We start from the raw sequence: 12730 nt of genomic DNA, 5'->3' as shown, positions 1-12730 counted from the left end.
TTTCCTGTTTTATTACAGAATTTACAGAGGAAATAAAGAGCCTGATGAATTGCCAGTGGTGCTTCTCCAGGGATAACTTACTACCGATTAAAGTCAAGTGACTTTAATGATACATTTGGTTTGCCAGTTCTGGTAAACAAATATAAGTCTAGATAAGCTTGTGTGCTCAGAAACAACGTGACTGCAATCTAAAATATACGTTATAGACAACAAAGCTTCCAAACCGTCTACACTGGAAATCTAGCCCTATCACAATACAACCATTTTAATACACTTTTCATTTCCCTAATATTCTGTTCATAATATTGCTTTAGGCAGTGAGGGGAAGACTAATGTCATCAGAAGCACAAGTGGCAAAATACATTCCACTGAAGCTAATGACAAATTCAAAGCAACTAGCTCTCCAGTTGTTGGGCCAGAGGGAACTGAAGATAATTAATTTAATTCACTTAATTAGAAGAAACACAACCACCTATGATTAAGCGCCAGAAACAAAGAGACATCATGAGCATGACATGTCCAGTCCGAACATAGCTGCAGGTCAAGAATATAAATCTCATAACTTTTAGATAAATAGGTTATACTAAGTTATTTGATTCAGATAAATAAATTAAGCCAGGTGCTACAACACAGAGAAGATCTGAAAATGTTGGTTGTCGAGCCTTTCCAAGAGGAATCTGTCCTGGCATTTTAGCATAGTAGATCCATCAAATTTCTCACATTCATCTGTTACATGCTTTCATATAAAGTATGGCAAGAGGAAAGGCAGATCACCTTTGGTTTTAATGAGGCTAACAGCCTGATCCTATGACTCATCATAGCTGCTGGACATACAGTATCTTATATAAAGATGGTGGGACACACCACTTTCTTTTACAAAAGTCTCCAGCCTTAACTTTGGATTTTAGCGCAGGAGCTACAAAAGAGGGATGTTCCCACTGCCCATAGGTTGCCCTCCTCCACTTTCTTATCATTAAAAGACGACTTAGTCATGCACATACTCATCTGTGGTAAGAATCACACTTGGAGGACCAAACAGGAAATTTTTAGAAATTGCAACAGTATCTTAGCATCTTTCAGGCTGTGCCACAAATGATTATGAGGGCAATTTGGCTACTAAACATTTTTCTGGGCTACTAAACATTTTGCAGGCTCATTTGTAAGGCCTTTTGTGACTGTAAGCCAGTTTTTCGCAGAATGAGTTTCCCGCTCAGCACTTGTACAGTGGATATTGCTCCATGAGTGAGCTGGCTCATTAGCTTTAAAGCCAGATTCTTTGGCTCAAGCTTCTTAGAAAGTGTAAACACATGATACTTAAGCTAAGAAAATCTACAAAGTGTCCTGCTACTAACACCTTCGACATGACAAGTTTTATTTTAAATAACTTTCTTTCTTTCTTTTTACTCCAGAGTCTGCAGGTTAATTCATAATTGCAATGGTAACATAAATAGGTATGTCAATTTTATGTAACCACTTCCTTGTACTATGTCAATTTCATGCTAGATATAGTACTATTTAAATGAAAGGAGTGAAAAAGGGAGGTGTGTTTTACTTGGCTGGATGGATAGCCTGCCTTCCATCTATGGCATCTCTGTCATCTGCCACTTCCTTTCCAATTCGAATACAGTAAACCTGCAATTTACATGAATTCAGTGCTATTTTTATAGAAAAAGAGGTGTTGGAACTCACCATTAACACTTCCCTTGTTTTCTTATAATGACAATGGTGACCATCTGAGAGGTGCCAGAACTGAGTTCTGGAGTTCAGGCTGAAAAAAAAGCCCTGCCTGCATTTAACTTGTGTGCATTCAGCTTTACGTGCATGGCAAAAAATAAAAAATAGAAGTAAGGAGCAGGAAGGGGCAGGGTTCCAGAAAAAAATTACTTTGGCAATCCTACCCCAATGGGTTTTGACTAAACATGATTTTGGATTTAGATGTGATCCCTGAAATGTAACCCTGGTATCAGTTGCGGGCTTACCATATGGTAATTTAATACTTCACATCTCCATTCTGCAGCAAAACTACAGGAATAAAAGACTCTTTTCCCTCTGTTAAGCTCAAGAGAGTAGTATAGACAGATTTGCAGTCTGAGTAGATTATAGATTTTTTTTTCTTTCCCTGGGAAAGAAATGACAATTCTTCATTTGAAAGAGGTAAGTCCTGTTCTATTTAAAACACTAACCCTTGCTAGAAAAAGTAAAGGTGTATAAGAAGTTAGTTTCACATAATGCTTTTTCTTAAATTCCTCCAGAATTTTCAACATTAAATCCAGGATAGGGAATTTCCCAGTGCTTTTGGATGCCAACTCTCACCATGATGATAGAATCTGTAGTCAAGCAACATCTGGAAGGTCACCACTTTCCCCTTTCTGCCTTCAATATTGACTGCTGAGTTATTTACAGATATATTTTCAAAAGGCTGGAACACCAGTATCACAGTAGTAAAGGTGGAACGGGGAGGAGGAAAAAGTGGAGCAACACCAGTCAAATGAGGCAGCAGCAAGTGCAAGCCCAATAATAACTTACAGTATTGCCTCATCAGGCTTTTGCAGATCATCTATGGGCACTGGGACACTTGTACCACAAGCACAATGCAAACTCAGTTCACGTAACAAATTTAAACACCTTTCCATATTCATGATTTGGAAAAGGATTTTTCTTCTGGATCCATCCATCCATTTATCTAACCTGCTATAAGTACACTCAAAACTAATCTAGGTTAACCCAAGACCAACTGGGAAGTCATTTATTGCAGCATTGTCTCTATTCTGAGCCCTCTTCATATTAAGGGGCAGATTCCCTTCCTCTGTTGTCCCAAGGGGCAGCATGGACACTGCTGTCAGACATACATAACACTCACCTTTGGAAACTGCTGCTCTTAGGCCTAGTTTTCATTGAGTAGATAAAGCTGTCTTTGAGCTATACCACTTGAGCCAGCAGGTGATGCTTCTCCATGGCAAGGGGAGGGGGTCGAATCCCTGTTGTATTGGGTGGAATGCTTGGATAGCATCTCCCCTGACATGCTAGTTTTTCATATGCATGGATTTTTATTTTTGTATTAGGGAGAATTGAATATGGAGTGGGTTAGCCAGACACAGCTGACTCACATCAGTGAGAATTAGTTATTAAAAAGGTAAAGGTACCCCTGCCCGTACGGGCCAGTCTTGACAGACTCTAGGGTTGTGCGCCCATCTCACTTAAGAGGCCGGGGGCCAGCACTGTCCAGAGACACTTCCGGGTCACGTGGCCAGCGTGACAAGCTGCATCTGGCGAGCCAGCGCAGCACACGGAAACGCCGTTTACCTTCCCGCTGGTAAGCGGTCCCTATTTATCTACTTGCACCCGGGGGTGCTTTCGAACTGCTAGGTTGGCAGGCGCTGGGACCGAGCAACGGGAGCGCACCCCGCCGCGGGGATTCGAACCGCCGACCTTTCGATCGGCAAGTCCTAGGCGCTGAGGCTTTTACCCACAGCGCCAACCGCGCCCCTTTTAATTAGTTATTAGGTCCATGCATATTTTCTCAATGTATTGACCCTGATTCTTATATTATAATTTAACTTATCTTTTTAGAATGAGTTACCAATAACTGAGTAACTAGAAAGTTACTATAAATATAAAGTTTCTATAAATACTATAAATGAGTAACTAGAAAGTAACTAGAAAGAAACTATAAATCAGGAGAGCCCTCTTGTGAGAGGAAAGAGTAACAGCATACTCATTTGCCACAGCAAGAGGGTGGCATGGGTTAGATCACAGCAATAGTTTTTAGGAGTTGAAAAATGCTTTTAACAGTTGAAAAAGGCTCTGCTTTTTGTAGATGCAGTTTCCTTTTCTTTCACTGTGTAGAACTAAATGGTGAAAACATTCCAGAAAAACTGTAAATGCCATATTGGTAGTCAAGATAACCCTGAGACTAATTAGCAGTTGCTGCAAGAATGAATTGCCTATGTTTATGTGCTTGCTTTGATATATGCTAACCGGCTTGCTTTGATGCTATGCTTCTCTGTAGGCTTAGGACGCTTGGTTATTGGCCTAGGCAGGGGAGCAATCTAAGACTTGGAGGCTTGCACCTATGCCTTCATTGGCAGGCAGTGTTCAAAACTCTCATTGTTCTAGGGCTAGGCGCATTTTGCGACAGGGAATTTCATTAGCGCAAGCAGTTTCTGAGCTCTGAGAACAGTATTGCCCCTAAGATTTCAGATTAAATCTGTAGAGGGGAAGGAAAGGAGGACCTTTTTCTGCCTCCCCACTTCCAGCTACTCTCTGAAAACTTAAGAAGAGACCCTCTTAAGAATATTAGGGGGGTGGGCACGTGAAAGACTAGACCATGTGAAAAACGAACGTAATATTTTAGCTTCAGTTCATTCATTTTCAGCTATGTATTCTTGTTATAAAAAAGTGTGTCTAGACATTCTATTGTTGTACCCATAACCTAGGTTTAAGGTGCCATTCAGCTCCTAGCTTTCAAATCTAGAATGCTTGCTGTTTCTGTGTCTGTCCCAAGTCTATAAAGGCAGCAAGGCTCTGCAGGCTGTGTTGTAAATTTACACCTTTTTTAAATAAAGCACCAGAATTGATCACTTTGGCATTTTTGACATCCTTGTTTGGTATCCCTGCACCAAACCAATTGCATAAGCTCACCATTGGGCCTGTGGATCAGATTTTGGACCTGTGAAGCAGATTTTTAAGCAATACAAAAAAATGTGCAATCTGTTTACCAGAGGTGAAAGTGGAATAAGTGCATACATCACAAGCAGTGGCTACATACCCACCATGCATTTAAAGTACATGAAAAGCATACACATGCCACCAAGAACCCTGGGAACTGTAGTTTACTCCTCACAGAGCTACCATTTCCAATACCCATTTAAAAACTACAGTTCCCTGTATTCTTTTTTTGGGGGGGGGAGGGGTGCTTTAAATGCATGGTATGTATTGCATGGTGTGTATTGAGCCTAAGATTCCTCCCTTTTATAGAACAAATCTCAGAATGCTGAATGCCTTCTTCTGTCCCTTTGTCTAGTTTTTAGATAAATTTCTAATTACTTAGTCAATATCTTCAGAAAAATGCAGACAGTGAAAACTGCCTACATTCTTCTGTTTGCCTGTTCACTAAGATTAAGGGATGTCAGTTCTTTTCACTACTTCTTTTCACTGCCTTTGCTTCTCTGTTGACACCTGGCTCCAGAATAATAGTTGTTTGTCTCTGTTACCCTCTTCCCTGAGGTTTAAGCATGTTACTGGATTGACCTTTATTGGGTTTTTCTTACTCCACTTTTCTGTCCATGAACACACGAAGTGAATTATAACATTTAAAACAATATAACATAAAAACAGACAATATATGACAGCAGCAAATGAAATCCAACTAGGCATTCTCCACCTAGACTATATTTGTGATTGTCCAGCTCAGGCAAAAGCCCAAGGGTTTTCTTAGAAGAAATGATGCTAAGGTGAATTGCTTAACAAAACTATCCTTCCCAGCTAACTGCTATAATGTGATAGAACTCAGGTGCTTTAGGTATTGCTTTTTGGATCACCTGATCAAAAGTTTCAAAAACAGAAGTTTGGTGCTTTATTTTTAAATATTCCCCCCAATTAATTTTTTTTAAACACCCTTGAAAACCCTATATACTGGGAGAAGGTGATTTTCGGAATGACTCAAAAGTCATCCAATCAGCATTATGCAGACTCCTGCACTCATACAGAAGGAATTGTTTTATAGAAGATACAATGTCTGGCTAAACAGTATGTAATTGGGTTTCCACTCAAGCAGGAAAAACAGGACCCTTCCTTCCCCCACCCTCTCCTGGCTGATGCAGGTGAAAAGATAAGTATGCACATCAAAAGTGCAGATAGCACACTTCCACAGCAGGCTGGCAGCTCAAATTATGAATATCTGTACTTTTATCTTCCCTTCATTTTAGCTACTGACATAACAGTGGAGGGAATATCAGCCCTGTTCAATTTCTGCCTACCTTTTCCTGAAGGAAAGAAACAGTCCATCTCCACACTGCTCCGGGAATGTGAGATACAGAGAGCACTGCTGGGGACCAGCCCTTCCTGAGGAGGACTCCGCTCTGTTGTCCGTACCAAACACCAGCCGGGCCTTTCACTTGGCCTTTCCAGTAACTCCACCGTTTGCCCCACCTGGATACTCAGCTCACTACTATGGCTGGCTATAAAGTCTTGTAGTACCACAGTTAGTTCACATCCTCCAGACAGCTGTAAGGGGAGAAAATTGAAACAGAAAAGAGGAAAAGTGAGTCACCTACAACAAGGCACAGGGAATTTTCATATAACATTGGCTCTTGTAATGAGAAACATAGTTCAGTTAAATAGTTTCCACTGTGGATGCTTCCAATATGTTGCTTCGGATGGGATTCAGCCACATACCTGTAGGGCAAAGCAAATGGGACTCATACAGCTCTCAGTCAAAAGAGTGGGAGGGCTCAGTGTTTTTTTCCATTGTTAAAACCAAGTAGGTTTCACATCCTGGCTAGAGCTCAGACATGGGGCAACAAAGCACAAAACAGAGGTATCCTTGCTTAAACATATGCCTGGACTAGCCTTCCCTTTGTGGTTAAATGCTGTTACCATCTGATTCTGATTACTATATGTTAAATCTGCCTCCAAGAATCTCTCATCTCTTTCCTGGGAAAGGATACTTTATTGCAGGATCACTAGTTTTTAAAATGATGGAGCCCATGAGACATTTACTACTCCCCACGGGAGGGAAAACAATGATTATTATTATCACTGTTAGCTAAAGAGTGCCATCAGTGTAAATGGTGCATTACAGAATTAAATAAAGCAGGCACTTGGTATAAGAGTTTGCCATCTAAGAATTAGGTGAAGGAGAGAAAACAGCAAGGGAGTGCTGGAAAAGGCAAAATTCAGAAACACATTTTATAAATGTAATTTATGCAACACCTAAAACACGGTGAGGAGGTAATGCTGAGGATCTCCCCCACTATATTGTTCAATGGTACATCTATAAGGAGGCAAGAGTCCCTTCGTGTACCTTCGCCTCTTCCTCTTTTAAGTTTTGAACAAATGTACAGGGTTTTTGGCTGCAAAGGAAGAGCAGTCTTTTTTTAAAAAAAACAGGAAGGCTAAGACAAATCTGCATGGATACAAAGTGGCAGCCAGTGTTCTGTCTATATTTCTGTTCTGCCTTGTTATGTCCTATGATTAAAACAAAAATAACATTAAATATAAACTTTCCATAAATAATAGAACTGAAGCAATGAAAGGAAAAGGAAAAGTCAATCTAAGCCCTTACAAGAAGATAAGATATTTTACACCATAATTACTCTCAGATAGATGCTTGCAACAGCAAATATGGTATATATTGATTTGGGGGGTACATATCTTCAGCTCTAATGATAAGCACTGTTGATGTCTGCAGTGCTGAAGTGTGATGTGCTTCAGCCTTTATTATTCTCTTACCAGTCTGTGTGTCGCCTACAGGGACTAACTTGCAGCCCTTCAGTTGTTGGACTGCAGCTCCCAACTACTGGCCAAGCTGGCTAGGGCTAATGGGAGCTGTAGTCCAACAACCTCTGGAGGACCACAGGTTAGACACCCCTGGTGTAGTCCACACAGCTGGCTAATGATAAAGGTAATGGCTGTGCCATTCGAGAAAGGTCTGCCTTTGCCAGAGACCTACCTAGGGTTCCTTACATCCTTGGCAAGGAGTTGTATTGGCACCCCCAGCAAGGAGCTGTATTGAAAAGAATCAATAGCCTACATCCTTCATGTATGATCTAGCTGAGATTCTTGCATTGCAAGGGGTTGGACTAGATGACCCTGGGGTCTCTTCCAACTCCACAGTTCTATGATTCTAAGTTTCACTGCTTCCTTGTTACTCTTTTTACCAAATCTTGGCAAACCTTTTCTTTCTTTTTGGCCTGTGTCTATGCTGTTTGATGTTCACAATAGTTTAGGGCAGGTACTGTTTGCTCAGCACCCCACTCAGTTGCTTCTGGATTCCTGATCCATGTACCCAACTGCATAAGGATGTGTTTACTGACTGCTCTCTCTCCTTCACTATTTTCTGTGGATCTTCCTATGAAAGGTCTTATGCAAAAGATCACTCTGTAGCTGGGTGAGAAGGAATGTAGCAGAAGATTGATTAGACCTTTATTCATAACACTGACTAGGTATCATTAAGATCAATGTTTTCTTACCATTTCTACAGCAAATGCACTTAAGATCTTGTCTCTCTGCATATATTACTTCCCATCTTCTTAGCCATCCCCAAAAGCTGAAGGACTACCAAGGAACAAAATGGCTCTCAAACTGTGAAGCCAGTATAACTCCCTGGGGAGCTGCAAACCAAACTACTTCCTGACCTATCTTTATGCCTAGAGGGGTTTTTTAGTGCTTTGATAGTATCTGGAATTGGCTGCTAAACTGGTCCTTGGAATCAGCACAGAGCACATTCCTCTGTGAACAAACCTCACTTTTGTTGCCCGATGGTGCTGGGAGGCTCAGGGGGATGCTTGAGCAATTCAATCTTTATGAAATCTGACATGAACTGAGCTGATCTGATCTGTAACTCTGGATTAATATGTGGATTGGAACCTCATTATCAACTGAACTTCACATTTCTCTGACACAGTGCTTGTCTCAAAATTCACCTATATGCATTTTAAAAATGCACATTTTGAGAGACAATATGGTTAAAATTAAGTACTTTAAGGAAAACATATTTAATTATGCATTAAAATTCACAGATTAATATGGAAATGTGATGGAATGGATTTCTGAACGAACACATGTAAAAGTGACATAGACAAGAAACAGACCTGAGCCACCCATCTCTAGCCTCGTATTTTCATCACAGACTTGAAACTTCCTTGGAGTGTATATCTAAGGGATCATAAGGCACCCTGAACAAACCAGGATGCCCATTAGCTTAGCTGGTTTTAGTTGCTTAAGTTACATTTTTTGAAGGCTCTGTAGTAGTTACATGGTGAACTATGAGTTTGGCTCATTCATATGATTTCAGCATAGCAAAAAATACTATGACTGCCTTGACATACATCAGTCAAGGATTTCAATGTCATAATTTAGGATTGTATGGATAATAAAGGTAGTTCATTTAAAAAGTTGAGAGAATCATGTTCAGTTCAACTCCTTTAAAAGAATATAGTCTGCATACAATGCAACACACAACCACTAGATGTCCATATTTGCTGTCTAATGGCAAACTGGATGTCTGCATCAAATTAGACTGTTTTGGACTGAATGGTAGGGGTGTGATACAAGATATGCCCGGACAGTGTATATGATGGTCAGTTAGTAACTGACAGCACCAACCAAAGCTTTAAAAGAACCCATCAATTGCTTACAGCAGTAAGGCTGGTAGATGTTACAAAAGCAGAGGAAAACTTTCTCTAGATGCTTCATACAACTTTTGGAAAAAATAACGTAAAGATTCAAAGGAAAGAGGAAAGTACCCTTAAATGCTGAGGGGAAAATTTACAAAAAATAAGCGAAGTCAAGTGGCAGAATTCCTAGAAATCTACATGACCACAATGACATCAAAGGCATAGCATCTAGCTTTCTACAACAAAGCCTTATAAGCTTCATGATCATTCCTAAAATTGCATATTTTGGATATTTTTGCAAAAATGAAGTGCTTATAGCAATGAAGAAAGCTTTGAGAAAATGGATGCAATGTCTGTTAAAAGCTCAACAAGTTTTTAAGGACAGTGTAAGGTTTCCCTTGGCTAAGGGGCAAAGGCACCTTCCTTATATACCTTTAGATGCCAGGCGAAAGCATTCCTCTTCAACCAAGCCTTGGACTGATTAACATCACATTCCCTTTTAAATGTGCTTGTGGGAAGAGGTGGGTTTATTGGTTTGTGGCTCCCCTGTTTTTATCATGTAGTCTGCATTTTCATCTTGTATTTTATCCAAGATCTATGGATGAAGGGTGGTACACAACTTGAATGAATTAATGATTAAATGAATGAATATTTTGGGCAACCAGCAGGGTTTCCATTTTCTGGTTGCAGCTTTTGGCATTTTGCTGAATTCTAGATCCTCTAGTGGCTTTGTGGGAAGCTACTCTTATCTACGGAACAGTACAGTAAACTGCAAAAGCCTCCTCATCAATTATTTGTGACCCCATGCCTCAGACAGGGGCTAACATAAAAATCAATTTGTGACATAGCTCCTGTCAATAACTTATTAAACTCTTAATCCTCTGAAGTAGCGAAAACCGCTTGGGTCAGGGGGAGAGCACTCCTGAACTCTGGTGCTTAAGGAGCATTTGTATTATTTGACCCTCATATATTGTTACCAGGCAGAGACTCTTTGTCCTTTTCATCTTTTTTCATTTGTTAAAATGTCACTTGAGGTAGAACTCAAGCTATGGCTCCATCACAGTGGGAGTATAGCCAGAGGAATTCCAATGAAGTTGATCAAGGACATAAGGTTGCTTCTAGTGGAGCTACTTGCTGGAATAACTTTGCAACTGCCTCCCCCCTATATTAACAAATGTATAATACTGCAGGTTTGGGGCAGTACAACGTATTAGATTAATGATGAGGCAATCCTATGGTCTCTTATGTTGGAGAGGGAGTTCAATGTCAGATTCCCCTTCCCTGTCGCTGCCACTGAAGCCTCCAATGCCCCGGCCCAACTGATGTGGCTGCATGGGGAAGGTATGGGAAACCACTAAGATCTGAAGGATATAGTCATCCCAGTCCCCTGACACGCCCCTGTAATTCCTAAGTATGCCTAAATCTCCCTTGCACTCTCCACTGTTCCCAATAGGAAGTAAAATATAAATTAAATAAATTAAACCCAGAAATGGACAAACACAAGATCATTCTTTTGTCCATTTTTCTGCCCTGTTGGCTCAAGTAACTTCAGTCTCCCCACCAACCTTAGGACTGCATTGTTAGTGTTCAAAATGGAATCATGCATGCAAGTTATCTAGAATCCTCCTTCAAAAGGAGTAGGTCAAAAAGATTAGGTCATATCCATCATCCTTGACCACTGACCCTGTTAGCCAGAGCTGATGGGAACTGTAGACCAGCAACATTTGAAGGGAGTACGTAGTTCAAAGGACAACATTTTTTAAAAGCTGTCCTGGGGTATGTGTGTGTGTTTGTTTGTTTTCAGTAACACTGCTAAGATAGTTCTTAGCAGTAACTTCTATGTTTAAAGACAATTTGCCACTGGATACCAGTTGCTGAGGGACTGTTGCCTACATGACCTGCTTGTAGGCTTGCCAGAAGCATCAGGCTTTCATTTATTTGTAACAGAATGCTCAAAAGAGAATTTTGAGTTCAGTGGGGCTTTCTCCCCCAGGTAAGTTTGTATAGGATGACAGTCTCCTTCTCCAATGTTAATCCAAGTACTGTTTTATAATATGCATTTTTTTAAAAAAGGCTGCAAGTTATTACTCACACATATGCGTAACATCGGATAAAAGTCAAGCCTTGAGAATATAACATTTCTCAGGTAAATGTGTTGGTACCATTTCCAGAAATATGTTTGTGTCTCCTTATTTCTGTAATAAATTCCCTCATTAAGTTTTATTCATTTTCTTTAACAGCTTTTCACAAGGCGACCACATGTTTGCATTCAATAAAAGGAGGAGGGAACATTTATGTGAGCAAAGGCAAACAATAAAAGGGCGGGGGGAAATTGGTAGCTGATTTAAGAGCAAATATATAAAACTGGGAAGGAGAACATGAGACCCTCCAGATGTTGTTGAACCCCTGCTCCCATTAGCCCCACCCAGAATGGTCAATAGTAAAGGATGATAGGAGTGGTAGCCCAACAATATCTGAAGAGCCATGGGTTCCCTATCCATGCTGTAGAAACACAGGGAAATTATCACACTGTTGTGGAGTGCAGTTAGATTCACAATAAAATCAAGAACAGGGAAACACAAAGTGCTGGTTCCACTCTCTGCTGCTCCACAATGCTAACAGAAACTGGTAGAGCCTTTTAAACTACAATGATGTGCTTCTTACGTCAGTCCCATGTGGAAAATGATACTTGATTTTCCATGAGGCACCTATCTGTACGTGGCATGCCTCCTTTATTATTGTGACACTCAGCTTTCTGCAATATTATAACGTTATGTTTGATCTACGTACATCAATATGGAAGACTGAGCCAAAGAAAAATGATAAAAGATGACACTCCAGTCCTAGACTTTCTTTTTCCATATTTAAATATGGAAATGTAAGGGAAAATATCTCCATAGATCTGGACTGTAAAGCATATAAATTTGCTTCTAGTTACAATCATTGCTCATAATGACAGAGTATTATTCAAGTCCATCACAGCAATCAGATTAACCACACCTTTCCAGTAACTCCTCCATAAAACCACTGGATGGGCAATACTGAACTATCCTGTGAAGGGGTTTTGTTAAAATATTGAGAGACTGAATTGGCACTACTCTCTTAATGAGGCATGTTTCCTCTATATAGCACAAACTGATTTTATCTATTCTTTATCTAGGAAAAAAATGGTTAGATTAGGGGAAAAGCTCAAGAAATTCAGAGGAAGGAAACACTGTTAACATGCAACAGCAAAATTCACAACATTCAACACTACCTGGATGATTTAAACAAAGCATACATCTTCACTGAATACTAAACAAACTGCCATTTCTGTTAGGAAACTTCTGCCCATCAGGCTTGGATGAAAGCCAGTTTTAGTCACTATGAAATTCAGAGAGCAAAAAAGTGAG

At 40.2% G+C, this 12730-nt stretch overlaps 1 protein-coding gene across 6 annotated transcripts in view; it reads right to left on the bottom strand.

Moving 5' to 3' along the window:
* KALRN (kalirin RhoGEF kinase) overlaps positions 1–12730 on the bottom strand; it is a 427958-nt gene that overhangs the window by 20521 nt on the left and 394707 nt on the right. For all 6 annotated transcript variants that reach the window (XM_077935013.1, XM_077935010.1, XM_077935009.1 and 3 more), the window contains one exon: positions 5979–6225. In XM_077935013.1, coding sequence (XP_077791139.1) covers positions 5979–6225 — 247 coding nt within the window. The remainder of the gene's footprint in view (positions 1–5978; positions 6226–12730) is intronic.

Source organism: Podarcis muralis, chromosome 1, assembly GCF_964188315.1.
Source record: "Podarcis muralis chromosome 1, rPodMur119.hap1.1, whole genome shotgun sequence".
Lineage (NCBI taxonomy): Eukaryota > Metazoa > Chordata > Lepidosauria > Squamata > Lacertidae > Podarcis > Podarcis muralis.
The sequence above is the reverse complement of the archived record's forward strand: the minus strand, read 5'-3'. Positions and strand labels throughout refer to the sequence as shown.